At 43.8% G+C, this 25690-nt stretch overlaps 3 protein-coding genes across 7 annotated transcripts in view; 2 read left to right on the forward strand and 1 right to left on the reverse strand.

The window, feature by feature from the left end:
• On the forward strand, positions 1 to 16057 carry magu (SPARC related modular calcium binding-like protein magu). Its single transcript, XM_015173525.3, has 13 exons — positions 1 to 559; positions 3292 to 3457; positions 3523 to 4013; positions 4131 to 4245; positions 4875 to 4969; positions 5070 to 5335; positions 5405 to 5536; positions 5598 to 5737; positions 5794 to 6575; positions 6668 to 8546; positions 8621 to 9008; positions 9101 to 9205; positions 15970 to 16057. Exons 1-9 carry the CDS (start codon positions 446 to 448, stop codon positions 5853 to 5855), a joined length of 1581 nt encoding a protein of 526 aa, XP_015029011.1. The 5' UTR covers positions 1 to 445; the 3' UTR covers positions 5856 to 6575; positions 6668 to 8546; positions 8621 to 9008; positions 9101 to 9205; positions 15970 to 16057.
• On the reverse strand, positions 6471 to 8933 carry LOC6625586 (nose resistant to fluoxetine protein 6). The gene is made up of 5 exons (XM_015174704.3): positions 8612 to 8933; positions 7686 to 8532; positions 7265 to 7630; positions 6665 to 7208; positions 6471 to 6611 (listed from the first exon to the last, which is right to left on the reverse strand). The coding sequence occupies exons 1-5, from the start codon at positions 8931 to 8933 to the stop codon at positions 6489 to 6491; spliced, it is 2202 nt and encodes a 733-aa protein (XP_015030190.1). The 3' UTR covers positions 6471 to 6488.
• Khc-73 (Kinesin heavy chain 73) overlaps positions 11905 to 25690 on the forward strand; it is a 17112-nt gene continuing 3326 nt past the window's right edge. The window contains exons 1-17 of one of the 5 annotated variants that reach the window (XM_032436350.2): positions 11905 to 12988; positions 15970 to 16057; positions 16121 to 16284; positions 16349 to 16865; positions 16933 to 17509; positions 17568 to 18143; positions 18212 to 18526; positions 18795 to 20460; positions 20529 to 20674; positions 21067 to 21096; positions 21407 to 21509; positions 21574 to 21684; positions 22601 to 22615; positions 23445 to 23507; positions 23596 to 24006; positions 24622 to 25251; positions 25309 to 25620. In XM_032436350.2, coding sequence (XP_032292241.1) covers positions 12934 to 12988; positions 15970 to 16057; positions 16121 to 16284; positions 16349 to 16865; positions 16933 to 17509; positions 17568 to 18143; positions 18212 to 18526; positions 18795 to 20460; positions 20529 to 20674; positions 21067 to 21096; positions 21407 to 21509; positions 21574 to 21684; positions 22601 to 22615; positions 23445 to 23507; positions 23596 to 24006; positions 24622 to 25251; positions 25309 to 25620 — 5779 coding nt within the window. In that variant the 5' untranslated portion in view covers positions 11905 to 12933. Of the gene's footprint in view, positions 12989 to 15969; positions 16058 to 16120; positions 16285 to 16348; positions 16866 to 16932; positions 17510 to 17567; positions 18144 to 18211; positions 18527 to 18643; positions 18686 to 18794; positions 20461 to 20528; positions 20675 to 21066; positions 21097 to 21382; positions 21510 to 21573; positions 21685 to 22600; positions 22616 to 23444; positions 23508 to 23595; positions 24007 to 24621; positions 25252 to 25308; positions 25621 to 25690 lie in introns of all 5 variants that reach the window. The other 4 variants (XM_032436355.2, XM_032436351.2, XM_032436353.2 and 1 more) reach the window with 4 other exon arrangements.

Raw genomic sequence — 25690 nt, forward strand, 5'->3', positions numbered from 1 at the left:
TCTCAGTCGTATTTGAAACTTGGCGACGCACGGTTTGGTTTTTCAGTTTTTCACATTTTTAGTCGCTCGCGTGTTGGCTTTTCATCAAGAGTGTGTATAATTTTTGCGAAAAAAAAAACAAACAAACAAACAAACAAAAACCCAACAAATCATAAGTTCACATAAAGCAGAAATCCATAATACTCAGAAACGAATGCGTATATAGAGCATACATATCCATCTCTATAAACCGAACTGGCCAAGATTTACTAAAAATAGACGCGAATATCGATAAACAAATAAAGCAGAGACTACAAATTATTCTGCCACACCCACCCACGAATTTGGAATTGCAAAAAAAAAAAAAATAGAAAAAAAAACCAGAACGTTTTACATATATCATAATCTACACATATATAATGCAATAATACGCTTTTATTTAACAATTCGATTGACAATCTTTAAAATGTTTGTGAAATGCTGTTTACCCATTGCACTCGGCTTGCTGCTGCTGCAACTGGCCACGGGCAGCCGCGGGAGCAGCTTGGAGCAGCCGGAGCAGCCGCGACATGAACTGCCGGTAAGTTGTAGGCTCAATCCCAAGAAAACACTTGAATATTCCAGGTATTAAGCAAAGCGTACAAAAACAAATATATGCTATATAAGTATGTAGGTATATACAGAGTATGTACAATGCGCGGTCAGTCAGTCCCATTGCTCGGCCTGATTGCTACAAATTGTCTGCGTGCCCAGCACCTTGTCTGACTCCAACTTCAACTCGGACTTTGACTTTTAGCTTATTCCCCCAACCCCCCCTTCCCCGCTACCTGCGTCCGCCTCCCAGTTGCCCCCTCCAGGTTGTGGCTTTTATTCGTTGCCGCCGCGCTGTCTGCGATTTTCGCATTGCCGGCAAATGTTGGCCATATAGCCTTTGCCCAACCTCAAGCCCGATCTCCTTTGTTTTTGTTTCATCTGCCCGACGAACGTGTTTTTTTATTTTGTTCTTTTCTGTTTGTTCTTCCTCTTTTTTGAAGAACGCGCAGAATCGGCGCAAAAAGTGCTGAGATGTAAAATATAAAAAATGGTCACAAGTCAAAAGCGTTTCGGCCAGGTAGGCTCTGTCCAACAGAGCGACAGAGAGAGACAGAAAGAGAGAGAGAGAGAGAGAGGGAGAGGGAGTTTCGCCAGTGACCAGTGCCCAGTTCCATTGCCATGGCCATGACCACTAAGCTGCCTGATGATGACAAAGTGTTAAGCAGCATTTCAAGTGTGCCTCTCGCTTCTCGCTTCCCCAACACACCCGCTGCTCCCTCCTCCGCGCCTTACTAGCCCCTCTAATCCTATGAGCGTGAGAACTGTCAGTCAATAATTTTGTCGTTATCGAACGCAACAATCCTTGAGCTGTCGCCATACAGATTTATGGGGCCCCTTCACAACAGTAGATATATATATATGTACATATACAATTCAAATGTCTATAGCATCATATCATATTATGGCTGGCACGTTGCGGGATAACGCCCTATTTCGTCAAGAAAATGCCATTTGCATTACCAATTAGAATTGGCCAAGCCATTGGCGCCGCTTCGAGCCAATTTTGTGTGCCTCACAGATGCCCTACACATGGTCAGGTATCATTCGGCCGAATCTCGCCTTACCATGGCAGACATAATGCAGCTGCTGAGGCAGCAAATCTGCACATTCTATATGTTGTATCCATATATGTATATATATATATATATATATTGACTGCATGTTTATCCATGTGTCTAATGTGTCTGTCAACAAGCAGACCACAAAGCGACGAGTCACCTGTTCTCGCCCGATCCGATTACCGCTCAGCGCGTGCTCCAAAAATCGAACAGCTCCCGGGGCCATACAAAATGGCTACCCGGCTGCCCGGTTACCCTTCCTACCTATATTGTGTACATCGGTGTGTCTTTACTTTGTATACACATGCCTGATAAGACGGCAACATTAAGCGTCTAATTGTATAACATTTCTTTTTGGGCTACTGGTATTGAGTTTCTTCCAGTGCTAGAATTGGGCTACAGAAGTTGGAGAGCAGCTCAATTGGGGTTAGGAACGTGGCATGGAACATCTAAAGTCAGATTGATGGAAATGGAACAGTATTAGAAGTTGGAATGGGGGGAACATTTTAAATAAGCTTCCTTTTGTATATTAGGCATAAATAATTCGGAGTTAAGTCTGTGCAGCTTACATATCTTTTGGTTAGGAACGTAGAATGAAACATTTAAGATCTGACGTAAGCTTCATGCTAAGCTTTGAGCTTAAAATCCTAAAATCCAGCAGTTAAACTAAGCCCTGTTTGGCTCTGTCATGAGCTGTTATGAAGCATAGCTAAATAACTCGTTCGCTCAGTGCTGATTACATTTCTGAGGTTAGGAACGTGGAATGGAACAGCAATAAAAGTCACGTATTCAACTATAAGCCAGTTCTCGAAAGTTGAATAAAACGTATCACATCTTTAAACTAGAACTCTATCAGATCATATCAAGTTTGTCTGATGACACATTTTATGTGCACATAAAAATGCAAAAATATGAACATGTAGATGCCACATAATAATTTACAGTCATGTCTTTCGATGGGTGTACGTATAATTTTCAAGCTGTACAACTTTATTTCGCATATTTCTTCGTGTTTTTTTTGTTTTTTTTCTTTGTATAATCATAACAGCTCTAAGCTAATTAATGTCAAGAAATTGTTGTAGTTTATCTAAAGAGCAACAAATTGGCGACAAAAGCTGCTGCAATGCTGCCAAACTTAAGTGCTACGCAATTGAAAAAATAATATGTATAACCAAAGTGTATTTAGTTTATTTTTTTGGACTGAAACAAGAATGCGCGTAGTCGACAGCGGCCCGGCCTGTAAAGTGGCAGCCAGTTGGTCTGGTCAATTGACCATAATTTTTGGTCAGTTTTTCGGTCTGGGAACTGGCAGACATTCAAATGGTAGCAGAGAGCCGGCTACGAGCGATGCCAATGCAACTTATGGCCTGACCACTTTGATTTTCATATTGGCCACGTTCGTGTTTCAGTATACTCCCCTACCCCTCACCATTCCTTGCCATCCGCACCTATATGTGGCACTCCGATGGCAACTGCTGAGCCATGGCTGATTCGTATTCAAGTCGAGCATTGACGACGACGACGACGACTGCGACTTGAATTTGGCGACCATAAATGTAATAAATCATTTAACGCGTGCTTGATATTATTTACGCTTTTGGCCTGTAAGCGCATACAGCGAATATTTCTCATGTGCCCACTTCACACCTTCGTGTTCCAGCTGTCGCAGTCGCTGTCCGAGTGCGCCGCCAAGCAGGGCGAGTGCGACGAGAGCGAGGGACCAGTTTGCGGCACAGACGATCAGACCTATCCCACGCGCTGTCACCTGCTGCGGGTGCAGTGCAGCGGCCACCAGGTCAGCCTCAAGCATCGCGGCAATTGCAAGGGTAAAACGCACACATTTTCAACTTTCCAACTGGCTCTCCAGCTTATCCATATGCTTCTCGCCTAGGCTGCCTGGTCGCGCTTAAGTACGCTAGGGAGCGTGCACGCAATCCGAAAATCTTCTTTCCGCGCTGCCGCAGCGACGGCAACTATGCGGCCGTACAGTGCCTGGTCGGTTCCGGCTGCTGGTGCAGCGACAGCAGCGGCAAACCCATTCGGAATACCACCACGCGTCGCAGCCGGCCCAAGTGCGGCGCCTACAGGCGCAACAATCGCCGTCGGTCGCCGCAGCGCCAGCTCAGCATGGATGCGGATTTGGCCAATAGCAGCGAGGTCGCCGGATCGGGACATCGTCCGTGCAGCAAGGCGGATCGTCTGGCGTTTAACAATCATCTGATCAAGGTGTTTCGCAGCGAGCACGTGCGCTCCGGACAAATTGAAACGGCTGCTGTTAGCGATGCCGCTGTGCTCGACTGGAAGTTTGCCCAGTTGGATGCGAATGCCAATCAGTTGCTGGACAGACAAGAAGTGCGTGAGCTCAAGAAGCTTGTCAAGCGGGTGAGTGGCTGTCCCCGACGCTGTCCCACATGCCGTGTACACGTCAATCAGATCACACAATACTCTACAACCGTATTTTGTATGCACACACACACACACACACACACACACCCACAGGCGGTAAAGCCCAGACGTTGTGGACGTGCCTTTGGCAAGTACTGTGATGTCAACCGAGACGATAGCCTGTCCCGTCTGGAATGGAGCAATTGCCTGTCCAAAGATACCAGTCATCGTAAGTAGCTCTCTAAATATAGTATAGTAAATATATATAACTGCATGTATAATGAGGGAGTGAGAATCACATAGAGGGGCGGTAGACAGCAATGCATGAAATGCGGTTGGAATTTTGCATGTGTAAACAGTTAAAACATTAAGCTTAACTGAATGTTTGTGTGTTGTTTTCGTTTTTGTATCCATCTACCGAAATTCCCCAATGCAGGTAAAACGGCAGTTAACATCGTGAACAGCGGTTCAACGATCAGCTCCATCACATCGCCCACAATTCCACGCCGCACGCACTACCCAAATCTGCATAACATAGACCATACAAATCCCCACCATGACCATACCAATACGAATATCATCGGCACGAGCAGCACGGGTAGCGGCACCAACTCGCGCATACATGAGCTTGGCAACGGGAGCGAGGAGCACGAAGATGATTATATTGGCGAGGATGAAGACGTGAGCATGACACATCCACGCACATCCCCGTTGTCGCCATCGACATTTAATTGTACGTACTTGTTGGGCAATAAACTAACCATTAATTTTGAGTAATACCCAAGTAACATCCAATAGCACTTGGCATGCTTCCAAAGGGCAGTATCGAGTCTATTCTAATGGGCCTTTCGTTCACAGTTCTGAATGCCAAAACAGCGGAGGCGACTAACAACGAGAGCGAAGGCGACGCCAACTGCTGGACGGATCGGGAAGTGGCTCGCGAGGAGCAGCGCGTAAGTGCGAATGCCTCGATCCCAGTTTCCCGTTCCCACTCCTTCTCTTCCCAGCCCCCACATCGGTGCATCGTTTCAAATTATCGCATTTCATTTCCAGCATGGCGGCAACAGATCCTTCTTTGTGCCCGAGTGCATGGCCGATGGTCGCTATAAGCGCGTCCAGTGCTATAGCTCCATTTGCTGGTGTGTAAACGAGGAAACGGGCAAGAATATACCGGGCACCTTTGGCCAAAAGCGACCCCAATGCGATGAGGTCGCCGCCGTGCGACCCATGAAAGGCTGCACAGAACCCCGTAAAACGCAATTCCTCAAGGAGCTCAAGGAGTTCCTCAACACACAGATACTACCCAGCAGTAATACTGGGTAAGCGGCACATATAATATATCGATCAATATAATTGATCATAATTAACATATACATTTGGCTTCATAGAAACTCGACCATGTGGAAGTCGGAGGATGAGCGCATTGCCACGCTGAGTTTTGTCTTTCTGGACAAGAACAAAAACAAGTCGTGGGAGCGCAAGGAATGGAAGGTCTTTCGTGATCTGGTCACCAGTGCCAGGTGAATAAACTCCTCTTTAAAATTGAATTCTTTAAAAAATATATTTAATCTTACGCTGCAGCAACTTGAGCAAATGCGGCAAGAAAATGCCACGCTACTGTGATGCGAATGGCGATAAGAAAATCTCGTTGTCCGAGTGGTTGAACTGTCTGCAGTCGCAGCGAACAGAGAGCACCACAACTGCAAAGCCGGCACGATCAAGTGAGTGAACTATTTCGCCCACCTTCAACACCAGTTAATCTTATAAATTCTTTCAGACGAGACGGCCACATCGCGGCTCCTGGGATCAAATCCGTTGGAGCACTATCTTAAAGATTAGTTTTTTAGTGATGACGTTGCTTGTTTTGTGCTGCTACTCATTAGATGTCGTGCCATGCTGCGTGGAGGAGCTTGAATATATCCACCCACTCATACACACTCTCACCCACACACACACACACTCACATTCCTAGCGTATAGATTCTACGATTTACATGTTTATGTAATTAGTGTTGTAAATATTACTAAATATAAATGTCTAGCTTAATTGTAATGTATACTGAATATGTTTATTCAGACTGATCGAGAGATATCGGCCTTCAATTATGTTTATTGATGTAGATTTAATTCAAACTTTAACTTGCAATTGCAGCCAACTTCACGGGGCGCCAACAAAATTCTCCCTCGATCAATTTTGCGCAGCATGAAGTTGGCTGCGAACGCAATTTCACAGACAGTCGCTGCCCGCCAATAAGAAAATGTGCCTTGCACTTATCGATAACATTTTAGTTCAGTTTTTAAAATCGGCTGATTTTCTTTATTTGGTTAGCAAGTAATACTTAAAATTATTACATATATATACATATATAGTATGTTGATAAACTGGCTACGTTAATTATGCATATATTTAACAGTTATACTAAACGCACTTAGTTGTTTATAAAGCATTGTTCACAGAACAGATGATCACAAGTTAGGTAGTTTTTGGTTTACTCAACAACAAACTGGACAAGTTGCTGTATGGCAGCTCGAATGCCATTGAAAAGACAATGGACGTCAGGTAAACAATCACTGTGAAGCCGCAGGAGACAACGCACTGCAATTGCCCAAAAATAAAATAATAATTTATACATCGATTACATTACATACCAGCATCAAGGGATCCGCATGAGTGCTGGAGTTTGTCAGGCCGTAAATGAGTGCAATCACCATGGGATTTAGCAAATAAATGGCATAGGACAGCCGATTCATATGCTGAAAGCAACGAGCCTCCAACAAGCGAGACCACCAAACGCCACGCCCCGTGGCGCTGCCAACAATCATCCAGCAAACACTTAGCGAGAAGGCCACGCGGCCCAGTACAAACAATGAGATGGTCACCAGATGGCCAAAGTCACGCTTGACGGTCGAGTAGATGCAAATGAAGAAGACCAGCAGGCAGAAGTGCCAAAGCCAGCGCTGTTGCATATCGCTCAACTTGCAGCGCAGACGGCGCTCCAGAAAGCACCAGGCGGCCATGGAGCCGACAATATAGGGCAGCACCCGAACAAACGGACTTATATAGATTTGTGTGCCCGTGCCGTAGACCGTGTCGAAGGAGAACTCAAACTTGGAATTTATGCCAATGCTAAAGGACCAGCTGATGGTTGCCAACAAGCCAGCGAGTGCAACAAGTCGTGCCCACTTAGGACGTCTAAAAACAAAGGTTCGATAAAATACACAACAATATGAGGCAAAGTCCATACTCACTTGGCATAGAGAAACAAAATCGCATTGGCCAACAGAAAGAATTGCATATCGCAGGCCACACTCCAGCTCCAATTGACGCACATGTCCTGCAGATCAAAGAGATTCTGTATAAAAAGCAGATTGCGCCACCAATGCTGGGCGCACAGCTCATCGAAGCGCTCATGAATGTGGTAAACGGAGGTGTCGCCAATGTAAGCAAATACCAGGTCCACGCTGCCAATGATAATGATGTAGAGCGGGCCCAGTCGCAGGTAGCGATGGAAGACCAGCTTGCCAAATAGTTTGGCATTGGCCATAAGACCATTTTGACGCACTGCCTCCATTTGCTTGACGTTGCGCATAAAGTTGTAGGTCTGCAGGAAACCACTGCAAACAGTCGAGGATTAGATCAGGCTCACAATCCGTCGTGCCTTGTACCCACCTGATGGTGAAGAAGACATCCACCAGCAGCGGCGCGGACGAAACATACTGAAAGAAGATCTGCTCGGCATAGGATATGAGCTCCGTTTTGTTGTGCACCGTAAAGTACATAAACCAAACGACATGAAAGATTAATATCCAAATGGCACACACGGAACGTAGTCCATTGAGCAAGGGTATCTGCGAGGGGCTGCTCTCGCGCGTGGCAAAGATTCTGCGCCAGTTGCTGACCACATCGTAGCAGCTGACAAAGCTTTGCAGCGGACGCCACTGCAGCATGGAGTGCAAAGCTCTCCATATTTCCGATTCGACTGGCGCCAGGCCCACACCATCGTCATGCCCCTCTGGCGGCAGCTGCTTGGCCACGCTGAGCTGCTGGGCGCACAGCATGAAGGCGCAGGTGGCCAGCACGAAGCCGATGACAAGCTTAAAACTCAATCGATCATAGAAACTGTCGCGCAACTTTAAATCCTTTACATATAGCACCTCGGGCTGCAGCTCAAAGATGTCGTTCTGCTTGAAGCTGCCCGCGACATAATCGCTGGTCAGCTGCTGGATCTCGCTCGACTGGCACGCGCTGGGCAAGCACAGGCCAATGTGTAAGATTTGTTCGGACATTAGTTTTATTTCCACCTGCCAGGGCGAATTGTGTCGCAAATAGACCACACGATAGTCCATGTCAAAGGGCGCCTGCTGCGTTATGAGGCCATGGTGCATAATACGCTCATAGTTCTTGGATAACGTTATGCCCATCGGTCGCTGGACGCTGCTGCAGCCCTCCCGACTGCCCAGCCAATAGTTTTGGCCAAAAATAAAACCCGAAGACTTGGCGCCAGAGGCATCGAGCACTGCAAAAGGAAAGGTAAGCTCTTAAAGATCTTAAACAGTCAAAAATAAACAGATCTGCCATATTAAAATAATGATCACCTTTCATAGCCCAAGGCTGTTTGTTGAGGATTCCGCGCTGCACATGCTTCAATTGCGCGTGGCAAATGGCATTCACGTTGCTCGCGTTGGCCACTTCTGCTAAGCCATAGATGACAGAGCTGTGCGCCAACTGTGCTTCATGACGATCATTTGCCGTGACTTTCACTTCCAAGTCCTTCTCCGACCAGATGTTGCTGCTGCCATTCAGAATCGTATGACTATATGGACGCAGCTGTAGCGTCGAATCGTTCTGTTTGCCCGTAGAAGCAAAGATCAGGCTCAGGCTTACAGCTAATGCTAAACCATATCCGTATCGCTGCATATCGTCTGGACCGCTATCGTCAGCGGCAATAGCTGCGAAACAAGTTAATGAATTAGTTGCATTGTCAATGTTATGGTTAGTACGCTTATGAATATACTCGAGTGTTCACTTGGCTGTCAATTACAAGCGGTAACAATATATTTTTTTTTTTTTTCATTTTTTTTCAGGCCACTTTCGTACACGGCGTATGCAAATACAATTAGTGGAGCTCTCTCGGAGTGGGACATACACTCAGCACTTGTGCACTTCCCACCGGAACTGAAAGTGTGTGTGTGAGTATGCGTTTTTTTTTTTAAATCCCCGTTTTATCCAAGAGTCCAAATTTGTCAAATAGCTGCTCATTAAGAGCTTTGCACCCCGATATTGTTCATGACAATGGCCCATCGAATGTACGGGTCTGAGGCAAACAAATCAAGTTCAAACATCAATTATCCCCTCACCCAGTTTTTAGGCATATCGTAAGTGCGCTTCAATGCCAACTCATGACGTAGCCATATATACTGCAGCTGATCAGTTAGGTAAAAAACAAACCAAACACATAAAATCAAAAACAATTAAAATCACAAGTCACTTGAAGGTTTATTGGGGTGTCTGTCAAATTCGAACTTGCCAATATTATTGCCTCCAAGTGCTCCGTCTGCGATTCGTTCAACGACAAACTCATTGCTCTACTGTACTAGTCAGGTACTAGGTTTTTTTCTCTCTCTTTTATAACAAGCAAAAGTCATTAGCTTAAAACTCCACTAATCAGTCGTAGATGACATTTGCGATGTCTTCCAAGATTCCTGTCTCTGCTTATTATTAGACATGGTTTTTGTTTTTTTTTTTTTTTTGGCCATATTTGCCTTTCATTATGAATTGAATTTTGATCAGTTTTCGGCAAATACTTTTAATTTTCAATATTTGCACAGTTGTTCAGCCCATTCGGGAGATTTGGCCAAATTGAAGCCCTGCGGCCAAAGCAAATTGTACGCTCGTGTGACATGTGCAAAAACTAAGTCCAATTCATAAAAAATCACATATATACAGGTATATATATATATATAGAGTGGTATATGCGCTTTACTTATGTAGTCTGACATGGTTTTCGCTGTAAGCCCGTTTCGATAGCTGGTTAGTTAATTGCTCTTCGATGAAACCATTTCAAGGGCGAACCGCCTTTGGGTTTTGCATCTCTTTTTTGAAACTTTTTTTTCTTCTGGTATATATGCTATGCAAATGAGCCGGCGCCTTCACCTTTAGTGGCATCCGTTTCAATAATGCCCATTTTTGGCAAGTTTAAAAACAAAAAAAAAAAAAAAACAAAAATAATAATTTATTATGAGATTTTGTAATCTTAGCAGCCCGTTTGATTTCACGATTGATGTTGCGTTTGGGTGTTAATAATGGAATCGGTATTAGGCACTTTGTTAGTACTCCTCTGCAGATTATGCATGTGGGTCGACCTTTACAAATATTATTAGGGTTTTTGGGTTTCTCACTCGAGCGCGTAGACCTAAGTCAATATGCACTGACTTTGGTAGTAATTATTCAGTGCATATTGCAGCACATTCGAATGCAATGAAAACTAGGCCACATATTTTAAATATTTTATTTTTTATGCTGCTGAGACTTACTTTGGAAAAAGTGAACTTATTTGATTTTTGCACAAATATTACAATTTAAATTGTATTTCACTTTCGTTGGAATTTTTTTTTTTTTTTTTTAAATTTGCACATAAAGTTTCTTTTGTATTGCTTTATAGCTTGACTTTATTGCTTTTATGAAGCATTCGTTGTCTTTGAGTGTGTGAGTTATAAAAAAATATTATAACATCGCCGAGAAAAAAGCAACATTAAAACTTAATCTAAATTCGCTTAATTTTTGCTATGGGTTGCGCACGTCTGAGGTTTACCGAGAAACTGCTGCGCCCTGCGTCTCGTCTTGAACATTTATAAACTCTGAGACCGCACGGCAGCACGTGAACAGGTAGCAGCATCAGCCGCCGCTCTGTCGCTACAAGAGATTGAGCGACAACAACCACGTAAACGACAACAAACAACAACAAGCGTAACACTTCATCATCAGCACCATCAAAACAAAACGTTTTCAGGTTTCTTGGTGACGTTTTTTTTTTTTTCGCAACTCCAGCTATTTGTTGTCATTTCGTCTGTCTGAACAATTACCGGCGTGCATTTCCGAGTTTCTGCTACTGCGTTGATCGGCGGTACTTTACAAGGTTGTGGCGTGCAGTTCTTGTTTATCATTGAGAGATTAATCCGTTCATTGCACTGCCTTGATAATGGGTTAGCGCTATTTCCGCAAATCTGAAGGTGCGCCTCAAAATAGCCGCACGCATTTTAAAAGTTACTTAAAAGTGCACTTATTAAAACCATATGACAATATTTGAAGCCCGAGCGACATATCGTAATGGAACTCACTTACTAAGTACCTTTTGGGAATACTCTTTTACGTTGTTTTCTCGCATTTACTTCAGACTTTTATATTTTAACTGCCTTGAATTAACATAAATATCTTTAGGATTATTTAAGCATACGAAAATCCTCCAAAGAGTGAGGGTGAGAGGGATTCGGAAAAAGTGAAAGTAAGAGTGTGAGAACGAAAAGAGATTCTTATAAATTTCAACAAGTGCGACATAGATGAGTTTCTCTTTTATTTTTTTACCTTTCTCAATCCCTATTCCGACTCTCAGTTTTCCATGTAACTATATACTATACAATTCCTGTTGCTAGCTCTTAAATATCGTCTTATAATGCGATTTAAAGCATTCAAGTAAGCCTTGTCGTTTTTATAGTACTTTTGTGCTGTGTATACAAATAATAGCACTGAATATCGCTTTTAAAAATAAACGAAAATCGCGCGCAATAAACACAACTAGGTGGCAACGCTGCAAAAATTACCTTAAATTTGTGCGGTCACACTCAATTAAGTGGCATCATTGTGGCCAGAGTTGCTTTGAAATTGCAAATAATGTCAATCGCTATCGGCAGTCATAGCAGGTCGAGAAACCATTATAAAATAGCAAAAATTAAAGTGAAACGACGCGAAAAACAAAATTGCAATATAAATAGTTTAAATTAATGTCAAACGACGCGCAAACGGAAATATAAAACGGTGTAATTTGTAAATAATAACAGCTATACGAGAACATATCCTGCACAGCATAAAATCGCAGCTTCAGGAAAAAGAGCCATAAAAATCGATTCTCCAACGAAGTCACAGTCATACAGGCCAAAAGGGAGACTTTTCGCGCGGGCGTCGGTGGAGCGCCCAGTGCTTGATTTTTTTTTTGCCTGCTTCCTTGCCAAAAGTCCAGCCAAGAGAGAAATTTAAAGTTCATGTGTGTGCTAATATTTTTGGTTCTGACTGTCTGCTTGTGTGTGTGTGCGATCTTCATTTTTATTTTCAAAAACCAGATAATTGCACATAATCAATAAACATAATTAGGCAACAACAATAGTAATTTTAGGCAAATATTTAAGCGTGTGCCCAAATAAAAACAAGTGCAAATACATATAAAATTCCAGCACAGTAACACAAACAACAACAAAAATTACCAGTGTGTACACATGTGCATATGTATATGTGTGTGTGCGGGTGTGCGTAATAAATAGCGCAAGTCAAGAATGAAATGGAAATACAGCCCCCCGCTTGCACTCCGCCCCACATGACGTACCAGCTACAGCTACTGTTAGGCGTGTGCGTGGCGCTAATTGAAACGCTCACTATTCAAGCTTGAGCTAGCGCCCATCCTCCCCCTCGCATTGTGAGTCACCTGCCACCAAAAAAAAAAAAAAAAACCAAAATAAAAATTGCGTGCCACACACATAATTCTCGGCGGGCTCAAAAACAAAAACAAGAACAACAACAAGAAAACAACAACCGTCCCAGTCATATCCCTTTTTGGTGGGTGCATGATTCAGACGCTCTCACACCCACTCAAACCGCACGCATAGGCGTCCATTGAATCAAAAGTGAGAGTATCTCCAAGGCCTGCACGATGTCAAGTGATAAGATCAAAGTTGCTGTGCGGGTGCGACCCTTCAATCGACGCGGTAAGTAGTACAAAAACTAGCTCTAAATTTAAGTAAATAAGATATACCTAGAGCCAGGCACCCCGCGGCCCGCTTGCATTTTCTGGCGGGGGGATTTATTTCAGCTTTGTCTCTTTTGTGTGCGCTGCAATCAATAATGCAGAAGTCAGCTGAATACATATATACATACATACATATACATATATAATGTGCATGTGCTTGTACGTTATTTTCGGGATAACAAAATTTGCATAGCGTCGCGCACTTGGCTATGTTTGCCCTTGCTAAGGGTATTATTTTGTTACGAAAAAGTGTGTACATACATATAGTATGTGTGCATAAAAGGAGACATCTCTGGCAACACTGGCAAACAACTGTATCTGAGCTGAGCTTTACAGCTATCTTGCATATTTATATTCTGTTTTGCTTGATGCCAAAGTCGGACGCATCTGATGAGTATATAACATAGCGTATATAGGAACTATCGTATATAGTATCAAAGAACAGATCACAGAGTAAATATATTTATATATAAGGGTATTTAAACTTCGGCAATTCTATGTTAATGGTGCCTTCTTGTTTTTCATGCAAATGCTGTTTCCTTTGCAAAGGTCGCCTCGTTTTTCAATGCAACGCCAGCAACTTTTTGCGCTGACAGCCTTGCAGAGCTTCTAACTGACTGACTGGCTGACTGACTGATTGACTGACTGACTCACGTAACTAACGCTTTACATTTCCAGCTAAATTTTCACGAGGTGGAACCAACAATTGACGTGTGTTGCAAGTGCAGCCAAAGCAAAGGCAATAGCAAAAGCTAAACACTGCGTTTCCACTTTGCCAATGTCAACGGCGATCATTCATTTGGCTTATCCATGACTCACACTCACACACACACACACACTCGCATACATGCACAGTGCAGCGGAAATGTGGGGGGACTCTGGGGAGCAGTCAATTTGAGCCCCACGGCTGCGTCAAGTGGAAGTCATTGCCATTTACTTTTCGCATATGTTTTTCTCGTATTTTGTATCGCCAATTCCTTTTGCTCTGTTTCCATCTGCTGCTGCTGCTGCTGCTGTTTCCCCACGTTGCCAAATCACTTCTTTATTTGGGGCTAGCTTGTGTCATGTTCTCTATACGCTTGATTCACTGTCAGGACAGAGTGTGATTGACTCTGTGTGAGTGTGCTCGAATGATAAGCGAAACAAGCTACATATATTAATATACGCGTCATTGTTATCAAAGCTCTGATAAGGTCTGATATACGCATATTTGTGAAGTTAATATTACAATTATGCTATATATACTATATTATATTAGACGTAATCGACTAGGTAACTCGATTTCCTCATCAATTTTTATGCGATATCTTACGCATCGCTCCGCATTTGGGCCACATTTAGCTGACGACCTCTTCAAGTCACAAAGCGTAAAATGGAAACTATATAGAAACAGCAAAACAAAGCACACACAACACACACACACACACACACACATACACACTCACTCACTCAATACACACACACAACAAACACAGGCAAACAGTTGCGTTCGAAATGAAGTCACAGCGCGAAAGCAACCAAAAAGCTTAACCTGTTTTTCCCTGCCTGCTGACCAAATGTCTATCTAAATCTCTGTATGAGTGTGGCTTAGTCTCTGTGTATGTGTGTGTGTGTGTGTGTGTATGTTAATTTCAACATTGTACAATGGCAAAAGTGTATGCACATTTTAAGGTTATGGCGAAGAAATGTCCAAATCAACTGAACTCAGCAGCTCAAGCTTCGGCTGGAGCTGACCAACTGACCAGAACTCATTCACAATTGGGGCCAGCCTATCAAATAATTTATGGCACGCCTTTGTTATAGGCAATACACACACACACACGCACACGCACAGTCACACAAGCAACCAACAACAACAACTCGTTGATGGCCCGTGTTGATGTGTGTCCTTTGTGGTTTCTCAACATTCTCGATTTCTCGCCTTTGCTCTGCCCTTTTTGCCAATGTCCATGTCAGGTCGGCTTTATTTTTGCAACGGAAGTGAGTGTACAGCGCCAGGAGCAGGTCACAATACACACACATATGTGCTGCATATGCATGTGTGCCTGCAAATACAGTGAAGCTTGCCAAAGTTGAGCCTGTTTCTGTTTCATTTAGTTTTAAGCATTTGTCGAATTTGCCGTCCACAGATCTGGAAAACAACACATAGTAAAAAGATTATCAGGCCAAAAATGGTCAAGTCAAGTCTCAAAGTCGCCAAGATGATTTTGAATCGCTGTACTCTTAGGGCTTCACTGTACTTTAACTTGGCTTAAGTCTGCACTGGCTGGCCTCTCTGACCAGCCAGGCTGCCTGCCATCCTGTTAGCCTGTCCTTTGTTTGTTTTTTGCCTTTTTTACGTGCGAAGGACAATGGCCGTAAGGTTTCAAATATTTCAACAATTTTTGCAGCTAGCAAATTCAACAATTCGACTTCTCTTTTTATTGCCGTGCAATGTCCGTGTTTAGCTGTAAGTAGTAAATATTTCAGGCCAGAATATTTATGGCGCTGCACGTTTTGGGCAACAGTTTTTTTTTTTTTTCGTTCGTTTTCATTTCTGAAATTACAATTATTTGAAAGGTTCGCGTTTTTATTTATGTGCATAAAGATTGCGCTATAGCATTGGACTTGCCATTACATACAAGTACACATTCATACATATAGACATTTATCGCTTGATTATACAATGTACGGACATAATATATACATATGTTTAAGTAATTGTATGAGTTTTGCGTTTTTTTTTTCGCACATATGTACGAAATCAGCTGACAAGCGTATGCACATACATGTATCTATCGTATATAAATATATATTATAATTATTTTTTGCCTCTGCTATTCTGAACTTGTTATCAACCTTGTACTGAAAATAACTCAAATTATACTTATCATATGTGCATTACAATAATATATATATATAAATAAATATTTATTTACATATAACCATCGCTTGCAACAGAAATTGAATTGGGTACAAAATGCATCGTCGAAATGGAAAAACAGCAAACGATATTGCAAAATCCCCCAACATTGGAAAAAATGGAAAGGTAAGCAGGCCTAGTCTTGACTTTCATGCTCACCAACACCCACTAATCCTCTGATTCATGCAGAAAACAACCAAAGACATTTGCATTCGATCATTGCTTTTACTCGCTCAATCCCGAAGATGACAGCTTTGCGTCACAGGAGACGGTCTTCGATTGCGTGGGACGTGATATACTGGATAATGCATTTCAAGGCTATAATGCATGCATATTCGCCTACGGCCAGACGGGTAAGTGTGCCATACCAACATACAATATGAACCACAGACACGATCGTGACTCATTCTTTCACAGGTTCTGGCAAATCGTACACAATGATGGGCTCACAGGAAAATAAGGGCATTATACCGCGTCTCTGTGACAAGCTCTTCTTGGCAATAGCGAACAAATCGACACCGGAGCTCATGTACAAAGTGGAGGTATCCTATATGGAGATCTACAATGAGAAAGTGCACGATCTGCTCGATCCGAAACCAAACAAGCATTCGCTTAAGGTGCGCGAACATAATGTACTCGGCCCCTATGTCGATGGCCTGTCGCAGCTCGCAGTCGCATCGTATCAGGATATAGACAACCTCATGACCGAGGGCAACAAATCGCGCACTGTTGCTGCAACTAATATGAATGCAGAATCGTCGCGTTCCCATGCCGTCTTCTCGGTTGTGCTAACACAGATACTCACAGATCAAGCAACTGGCGTCAGTGGAGAGAAAGTCTCACGCATGTCCCTTGTCGATTTGGCTGGTTCCGAGCGTGCGGTCAAAACGGGCGCTGTTGGTGATCGCCTCAAAGAGGGCTCCAATATTAACAAGTGAGTAACTTTCAATTAATAAATATTTATATATTCACTTATTCACGATTTGAATATGCGCTTACAGATCCTTAACTACACTGGGCCTGGTCATATCCAAGTTGGCCGATCAATCGAATGGCAAAAAAGGTGGCAATGAAAAGTTTGTGCCCTATCGAGATTCCGTGCTGACCTGGCTGCTAAAAGACAACCTGGGTGGCAATTCAAGAACTGTCATGGTGGCCACCATATCACCCTCGGCGGACAACTACGAGGAGACGCTCTCTACGCTACGCTATGCAGATCGTGCCAAGCGCATCGTCAATCATGCCGTGGTCAATGAAGATCCCAATGCGCGCATAATACGCGAACTGCGTCATGAGGTGGAGACATTGCGTAGCATGCTAAAGCATGCCACAGGCTCGCCAGTGGGTGATGTACAAGACAAGCTGGCCGAGAGCGAGAATCTAATGAAGCAAATCTCGCAAACCTGGGAGGAGAAACTGGTCAAAACAGAGCGCATACAAAACGAGCGACAACAGGCTCTGGAGCAAATGGGCATCAGTGTCCAGGCCAGTGGCATTAAGGTCGAGAAAAACAAGTACTACCTGGTCAATTTAAACGCAGATCCGTCCCTCAATGAGCTATTGGTTTATTACCTGAAGGTAAGCTCTATTTGCTTTTGAAAACCAAAACATTTGCTAAGCTTTTAATCTATTCCAGGAACGCACGCTGATTGGCGGCCGCAGCATAAGTGGTCAGCAGCCGGATATTCAGCTATCTGGCTTGGGCATACAGCCGGAGCATTGTGTGATTACTATTGAGGATACCGGACTGTTTATGGAGCCCGTGCAGGGCGCTCGCTGCTTTGTCAATGGCTCCGCAGTGTTAGAGAAAACGCCGCTGCAGAACGGCGATCGTATTCTCTGGGGCAACCATCACTTTTTCCGCGTCAACTCGCCGAGAATAGGAAATAATGCCACCTTGTGCGCATCGGAGCCTCAAACACCTGCACAGCTGATCGATTACAATTTTGCGCGCGATGAGATTATGCAGAATGAGCTAAGCAATGATCCCATACAGACAGCAATTGCACGCTTGGAGCGTCAACATGAAGAAGACAAGCAGGTGGCGCTCGAGAAGCAGCGACAAGAATACGAGCGTCAGTTCCAACAGTTACGTAATATACTCTCGCCCAGTACACCCTATGCACCGTATGCGCCCTACGACCCGCTGCGCATGGGCAAAGTAACGCCCAATACGCCCACCTCGCAGATGCGCGTAGAGAAGTGGGCACAGGTAAGGAAATAAATTCATCGTTTGGATATTGAGACCTGATGTCTATAACTTTTTGCCTTTGCTTCTAGGAACGCGATGAAATGTTCAGGCGTTCGCTGGGTCAGCTTAAGACAGACATTATGCGTGCAAATTCCTTAGTGCAGGAGGCCAACTTTCTGGCCGAGGAAATGGAGAAGAAGACCAAATTCTCGGTAACACTACAAATACCGCCAGCTAATTTGAGTCCGAATCGACGGCGTGGGGCCTTTGTTAGCGAGCCCGCAATTCTGGTAAAGCGCACAAATTCCGGCAGCCAAATCTGGAGCATGGAGAAGCTGGAGAACAAACTGATTGATATGCGTGAGATGTACCAGGAGCACAAGGAGCGCATACTCAACGGACTGGTGCGTGGCAATTTATTTACAGCATCACCTTTTCCATTTTTTGTCTATTGTACTAACCATAAACCTTTATGTGTACTCGTATAATTCGCACACGCATTCAATTAACCCTTGATACAGCCCCTTATTGAGACATTCTCAGATGATGAATTTGACGACAAGGTAATTAATAAGTCCCCGAATCCATGAACACACACAACTTAGCTTTAGCATAGCCTCTATATGCATATTGCATTTCCCTTTAAATTAATGCTGTGCTGTGCCTTTGCAGGACGAGGATAATGGCAAGCCACAGGATCCGTTCTATGAGTCACAGGAGAATCACAATCTAATTGGCGTTGCGAATGTATTTCTCGAGGTGCTGTTCCACGATGTCAAACTGGACTATCATACGCCCATCATAAGTCAGCAAGGCGAAGTAGCCGGTCGCTTGCAGGTGGAGATTCAACGCGTGGCTGGCCAAATGCCGCAAGATCGCATGTGCGAATCGGTGTCGGAGACCTCGTCGGCGGATTCGCGCGATGAGTATGATGACCCTGTGGATCCCATGGCCAATCAGATCACTTGCCGCGTCACCATCAAATGCGCCTCGGGACTGCCACTGTCGCTGTCCAATTTCGTCTTTTGCCAATACACATTCTGGGGCCACCAGGAGATGGTGGTGCCGGTCATCAATGCCGAATCTACGGCCCTTGATCAGAATATGGTATTCAAATTTGAGCACACTCAAGATTTTACGGTCACCATTAACGAGGAGTTCCTGGAGCATTGCATCGAGGGCGCGCTTTCCATTGAGGTGTGGGGTCATCGCAGCGCTGGCTTCTCCAAGTCCAAGGGCTGGGAAGTGGAGCAGCAGCAGGCCAAGGCGCGCTCCCTGGTCGATCGCTGGGCGGAGCTGTCGCGTAAAATCGAACTGTGGGTGGAGATACACGAGCTCAACGACAATGGCGAGTACTCGCCCGTCGAGGTTACCAACCGCAATGAGGTGCTCACTGGCGGCATCTACCAGCTGCGCCAAGGCCAGCAGCGTCGCGTCAATGTGCGCGTCAAGCCGGTACAGAACTCTGGAACCTTGCCCATCATCTGCCAGTCGATAGTCAATGTGGCCATTGGCAGCGTGACGGTGCGCTCACGATTGCAGCGACCGCTTGACTCCTATCAGGAGGAGGATCTCACTGTGCTGCGCGAAAAGTGGAGCGAGGCGCTGGGTCGCCGGCGACAATACTTGGACCAGCAGATACAGATGCTTATTAAAAAGGAGGAGAAGAACGAACAGGAACGCGAACGTGAGCTCAGTCTGGTGCATCAGTGGGTCTCGCTGACCGAGGAGCGCAATGCGGTGCTGGTGCCGGCACCGGGCTCGGGCATACCGGGCGCACCCGCCTCCTGGGACCCGCCTGCAGGCATGGAGCCGCATGTACCGGTGTTGTTTCTCAATCTTAACGGCGATGATCTCTCCGCGCAAAATACTAACGATGAGCTGTCCATATCGGGCATCAACTCCATTCTCTCCAAGGAGCATGGCCACAGATTTTACACGTTGCAAATCTTGCAGCATCTTGACAAGGATGTGTGCTGCGTGGCCAGCTGGGACTCATCCATGCATGACAGTCAGGCGCTCAATCGTGTAACCGAAGCGAATGAACGCATCTATCTTATACTGCGCACCACAGTGCGCCTATCGCATCCAGCACCCATGGATCTGGTGCTGCGCAAGCGGCTCAGCATCAACATCAAAAAGGGTCAAACACTAACCGATCGGCTGAAGAAGTTCCGCTTGGTGCGCGGCGAAAATGCCATTTGGCAGAGTGGCGTTACCTACGAGGTGGTCTCCAATATACCCAAGGCCTCGGAGGAGCTAGAAGATCGCGAATCGCTGGCCCAGCTGGCAGCCAGTGGTGATGACTGCTCGGCCTGCGATGGCGAGACCTACATAGGTGAGCTGCTGGCGGATTATCTATTCATTCTAGAAAATATATATAATAAAATGTTTTTATTCACTCAGAGAAATACACGCGTGGTGTCTCAGCTGTGGAGAGCATATTAATACTGGACCGTTTGCGTCAGAATGTGGCCGTTAAGGAGCTGGAGACGGCGCACGGACAGCCACTCTCAATGCGCAAGACCGTCAGTGTGCCGAACTTCTCGCAGGTATGTGATGCCGCTCAACGGCTGCTTCAAAAGCTAAGCTTTCTAGTGCCTTTTGTGCTTACACCTCGCCACCCCACAACCGCTAGCAAAATTATATTTGTACAACTCAAATATTTGACTAAAAACGCAATTCTTTCTCTTTTCACAATTTCTATGCGCTTTCACCAAACAATAAAATAACTAAAAAAAAAAATCTAACCCACCAATAATTATGTTGTTCACACCGCACACAAAAAATTAAAAAAACTAATTTAAAAATATTTAAACTAAATTTGGCGCGCCTAACAAACTGCAATTGTATATTGGTATTATCTAAATCTGTATATTGTGTGTGGGTGTATATATTTAACTGCCCTGTGCTGTGTACAAAACGCTTTTCACTGCGCACACAGACGGTCAAAGAAACCACCAACACCGGGAGTGTAAGTAATCTGTGTGCAATGTACTCGAAACACAATGTAAACTATGCTTTCTGTAGATACGTGCAATATTTGTCTACTATTTTTTGTAAAATCTTTTGTTGTTTTTGTCTTGTCTATTTTCCTGATATCCCGAGTTGATTTGTGCGCGTTTGCCAGTTTTGTTTGGTTTTTGATTTTCATTATGTTTTAATATTTTTATTTTCAACATTCTTTTCATTCACGATATAAAATAACATTTGTTGTTGTAAATATGCTAAATATCAAAAATGCAATTTATGACGCCAAGAAACTCATGACTAAACTTATGCAGATCATGCGCTTCGATGCCTCCATGGAGTCGCTGCTCAATGTGGGTCGCTCCGAGTCCTTTGCGGATCTCAATAACACGGCGCTCGGCAATAAATTTACGCCAGGTATGTTATTTAATATGGTTTTTATGATGTTTATTCAACTAATGGACCGCACCTTTGCTTGCAGCACACAGCGGCGCCGGAGCAGGCGGTGGCAATGGTGGTGTTATACGCAATCGACATAGCTTTGGCGGCAAGGGCAGCAGCGATGACTCTCCAGGGAAAGCTTTTGGCATTGGTATGTATACCCCCAGAGAATTAACAGCGAGTCATAAACAATTTTATTTCAAACTCACCTTTAATTTTGAGCAACTCTTTCCAAACGTTTACGAACATATAACCAAAGTTTTTTTCTATCACAACATACATATATATTCTCTAACTATACAAATTATATATTAACTATATATAAGAAGTATTTTTATGCTTATGCGCAGCAACCCAAAATAGGCTGCCATGCCCTAGAGCAAGGGATTTATCTTTGTTTACGTACTTGACATATCTTTATATAGATTTTTTACAAAATTAATATCTAGCGCTAATTTTCTAACAAGTATATTTAGCATACTTTATTATGTATTCGTATTTCTAACTTGTAGCTAACGCGGTTATCCTAGACACATTCTCTTGCGGTCCGGCTATAAAAAGATAAATCCTTTAACAAAATGCTTTTTATATGCCCAAGAAATGAAAAGCAAGCAAATATTTATACAAACTGTTAATGCAATTGCCGCTTCAACTTGTTTCTACAGTTCAACTTTTGCTTATGCTTCAATGCAACACCATAGCAAAAAAAAAAAAAAATAAAAATAAAGAATTAAAAAGAACACCCACTCGATAAATATTTGGATTCGATTCCAAAATGCACATTACTCTTCACCTGTGCTTATCATATAAATTGACACATTGACCCACATACATCTCTCATTACAACAACTCTCACATAAGTACTATATCATATTTCGAACACAAGCTCAGATTACTTTCTATTATGTATAACTCGTTTGTATGTCTGGTTCTTTTTTCACGTGTCATTATGTACTCTTTTTCTGTGCTTTCTCAAACAACTTGAAAAAATTTCAAATATTGAAATTCAAAACGCCAAAACAAAAACAAAAAAAAATATATATAAATAAAATAAATCAAACAAACAGGCTCTATACTGTCAGGTAAAGGCTGGCCCCATGTAAAATGCATAGTATAAGATTGATTGCAAATTCATTAATTGTTAGTTGGCGTTTCAGTATGTCTGTTGTTCACACAAACACGCACACACACACACATTTACACATGCTAGCACACTCAGTCATGCCCATGGACAAAGACAACTTGCCCAAAATTAAACATAAATGTTGAACTCATCTATGTACCATAACATGTCTTACCCAATGTAACCTCATCATTTTAGGCGGGCGGGCTGTATTACTAGTACTACAATTTAGTTAGTAATTTTGTAGTTTTGTGTTAGTTCTGTTTGCTGGTAAAACGTTAGCTGTCATTCCCACAAACATACCCCATCATCAATATCAATAACTCTTTCGTCATATGCCACCCAATATCGTGTACACTGAACAAAATAGTTGATAAAACTCGGCATCATTTGTGCATATGTTTCAATTAGAGTCCATTTACATATGTTCATATGTTTCATTGTATTTACATTTGTCTTCATTCATTGTACACTCCACACATACATTCTGTGTTTTCCAATTTCCCAATCTGGCGCACCATTCACAGCAGGCACGCAGCGCACGCGTTCAGAGCACGAAATCGAGCGCATTAAGTTAATCAATTGACGACCTAGTTCCTTTATCCTAGTTCTTGTTCTCTTGTTCATGTTTGTTGTGTTTGTTTTTTTAAGTGTGGCGAACTAGTCGCCCATTCAGCTAGTGAGTTACTTTTTTTTTTTATTGTATCGCTCATCAGATCTTGTTTAATCATTGTAACTAAACATATCAAACATAATCATTGTCTTCCTTGAATACCCGTGGAATGCAGCGCGTCCAACATTTTTGAATCTCAATTTGAACTTGAACACATTGAGAATTGCGCCAACAAAACGTATGTGGTTTGTCTAGCTCTAAGCCCTAGCTAAGCTCTAGTATACCAACGTTTTTCTAACTAATCTATGCTTAATCTATTTATACAGCTTCGCCGGCAACGAGCAAGCTGCTGGGCATGCGCATGACCACGCTGCATGAGGAGCCTTTGGGCGGGCACCGTTCGCTGGACGAGGAGCCCGAGGATAGTTACAGCGATTCGGAGTATGCCGCCGAGTATGAGCAGGAGCGGCAGCAAAATAAAAACCTCGCGACACGCTCCCGTCTGACCGCCTCCAAGACCATGGACTCGTTCATGGATGTCAGCAGTCATTCGAATCAAAGCTATCTGAGCTACACATCCAGCGCCAATACAAACATGAAGCATCTAACTGGATTGGCCACGCTCAGCATGAGCTCGTCTACCAGCAGCGGCTACGGCTCCCAAGCCGTGTCCTGCAATAACCTAAGCAATGAGGACATTACCTCCATGCGTTCCATGAGCATTGATGAGACGCCAGGTGAGTGCCCAACTTCTATATATACATAAAACTATTTGCCCTGATTGACTGAGTGACTTACTGAGGATCAATGCACAGCGAGAACTGTATTTTTTTTACGGTAGTTAGGGTCTTAGATAGGTTTATTCTCATTTGGGAAATTTCTTGGATATCGGTTGTTTGAAACTTTTTTGTTAACCATTCGGCTGGCTTCAGCATTTTTATTTTGTTATTTGTGAAATTGTTTTACGTGTTCCATACTCATTTGAAAAATCGACCGCCTCATGTGGAAAATTCGGATCCGAGGAATCCAACGTTCGTCTTTTTACAATTCGAAATTAATCAACTATTTTGGAAAATTCACCCACATGTATGGAAAGCGCACGGAAAACGTATTTTTTTGTTCTTCAAGCGATCAGATAAATTTAAAAGCTTATTCAAAAATGTTTCATCGATTTGCGAAAGCCACCGAAATGGAAGGAAAAAGGGAAATTGGAGGAGGGAAATTGGAACATTTTGTTTTTCATTCAAAGGATTGGATAGCAATTCTCAAATATCTATGCAGGACGTGAGGTTTCGACGCACCCGGGCAAATCCAGTCAATATTCGTACTATATATTCCTATTGTGTTTGTAGATTTCGATCGTATAAATTCCCATTCGCCGCCAAAAAGCCAGACTCGCGTCAATCCCTTCCTGAAGGACATGCCAAAAGCCAAAACGCAGGATGCTGAGGCAAAGAAGCTGCAACAGACCCTAACACATCCGTTAGAACAGCCCAAGGAAAATGCACAAAGCGATGAGGAATGTGAACAGCAGCAGAGCAATAACAATGAGAGCGTCAAGTTGCCAGTGCCAGAAATGCCACAGGAGCAGCAGCAGCAGCGGGAGGTGGTGCAGCAGGAGCAACAGCCAGATGCACCTGAACTTGTGCAGGCCACAGACAATCAGAATGGCAATAAAATGCTAGAGCATGCCGCAGACACTAGCGAAACAGTCGAGTCGGTTGAACAGCAACTTGAAGGCAATGGCATTGTTAAAGAGCAGCTGCCTCCGGGCAAAGTAATGCGGCGCAAAAAGTCCGCAACGCAGCCAACGAACAATGGCGACAGCAGCAACAACAACAATAACAATAGCAGCAGCAACAGCAATAATACGAGCCAAGTGACACGGAACAACCAACGCGCCTCGGTGGCCAAAATGGAGGGTTTGGGCGCCTATTTAGATGTCAATGCCAGTATCATGTCCAGCAGCACAGAGGTGGAAGGTGTGTATGCCACAAACGAACCTGGGAATCGTTCTATTATTTCCGCTATGTTAACAGATGATGGCAAGGATCTGGACGTGACGCTGCCCGAGTGGATTGTGGTGGGTGAATCGGTGCTTATACGTCCGTATAACACCAGCGGCGTTATTAGCTTTGTGGGCACCACACATTTTCAGCCAGGCGCCTGGATTGGCGTGGCGCTGGACACGCCGACGGGCAAGAACGATGGCACCGTACAGGGCATACAGTACTTCCAGTGCAAGCCCAAGCACGGCATCTTTGTGCGCGCCGATAAACTGCTCCTGGACAAGCGCGGCAAGGCGATGCGCGCCTACAAGGCGACCGAGAAGAGCAACAGCATCAACAAAGGTGGGCGGCCATAGATGACAAATCAAATGACGACCACAATATAACACTTCACACATTAAATGACTTCTTG

Source organism: Drosophila virilis, chromosome 5 (assembly GCF_030788295.1).
Source record: "Drosophila virilis strain 15010-1051.87 chromosome 5, Dvir_AGI_RSII-ME, whole genome shotgun sequence".
NCBI lineage: Eukaryota > Metazoa > Arthropoda > Insecta > Diptera > Drosophilidae > Drosophila > Drosophila virilis.

What these genes read in the sequence shown, in the direction of transcription:
- LOC6625586 (XM_015174704.3), bottom strand. Translation starts at nt 8,933, where the DNA reads ATGCAGCGATACGGATATGGTTTAGCATTAGCTGTAAGCCTGAGCCTG. An exon ending in GATGTCTTCTTCACCATCAG is followed by an intron (nt 7,631 to 7,685) that starts GTGGGTACAAGG and finishes GACTGTTTGCAG; the next exon opens with TGGTTTCCTGCAGACCTACA. An exon ending in ATGCGGATCCCTTGATGCTG is followed by an intron (nt 6,612 to 6,664) that starts GTATGTAATGTA and finishes GGGCAATTGCAG; the next exon opens with TGCGTTGTCTCCTGCGGCTT.
- magu (XM_015173525.3), top strand. Translation starts at nt 446, where the DNA reads ATGTTTGTGAAATGCTGTTTACCCATTGCACTCGGCTTGCTGCTGCTG. An exon ending in AGCCGCGACATGAACTGCCG is followed by an intron (nt 560 to 3,291) that starts GTAAGTTGTAGG and finishes TTCGTGTTCCAG; the next exon opens with CTGTCGCAGTCGCTGTCCGA. An exon ending in GTCCAAAGATACCAGTCATC is followed by an intron (nt 4,246 to 4,874) that starts GTAAGTAGCTCT and finishes TTTCGTTCACAG; the next exon opens with TTCTGAATGCCAAAACAGCG.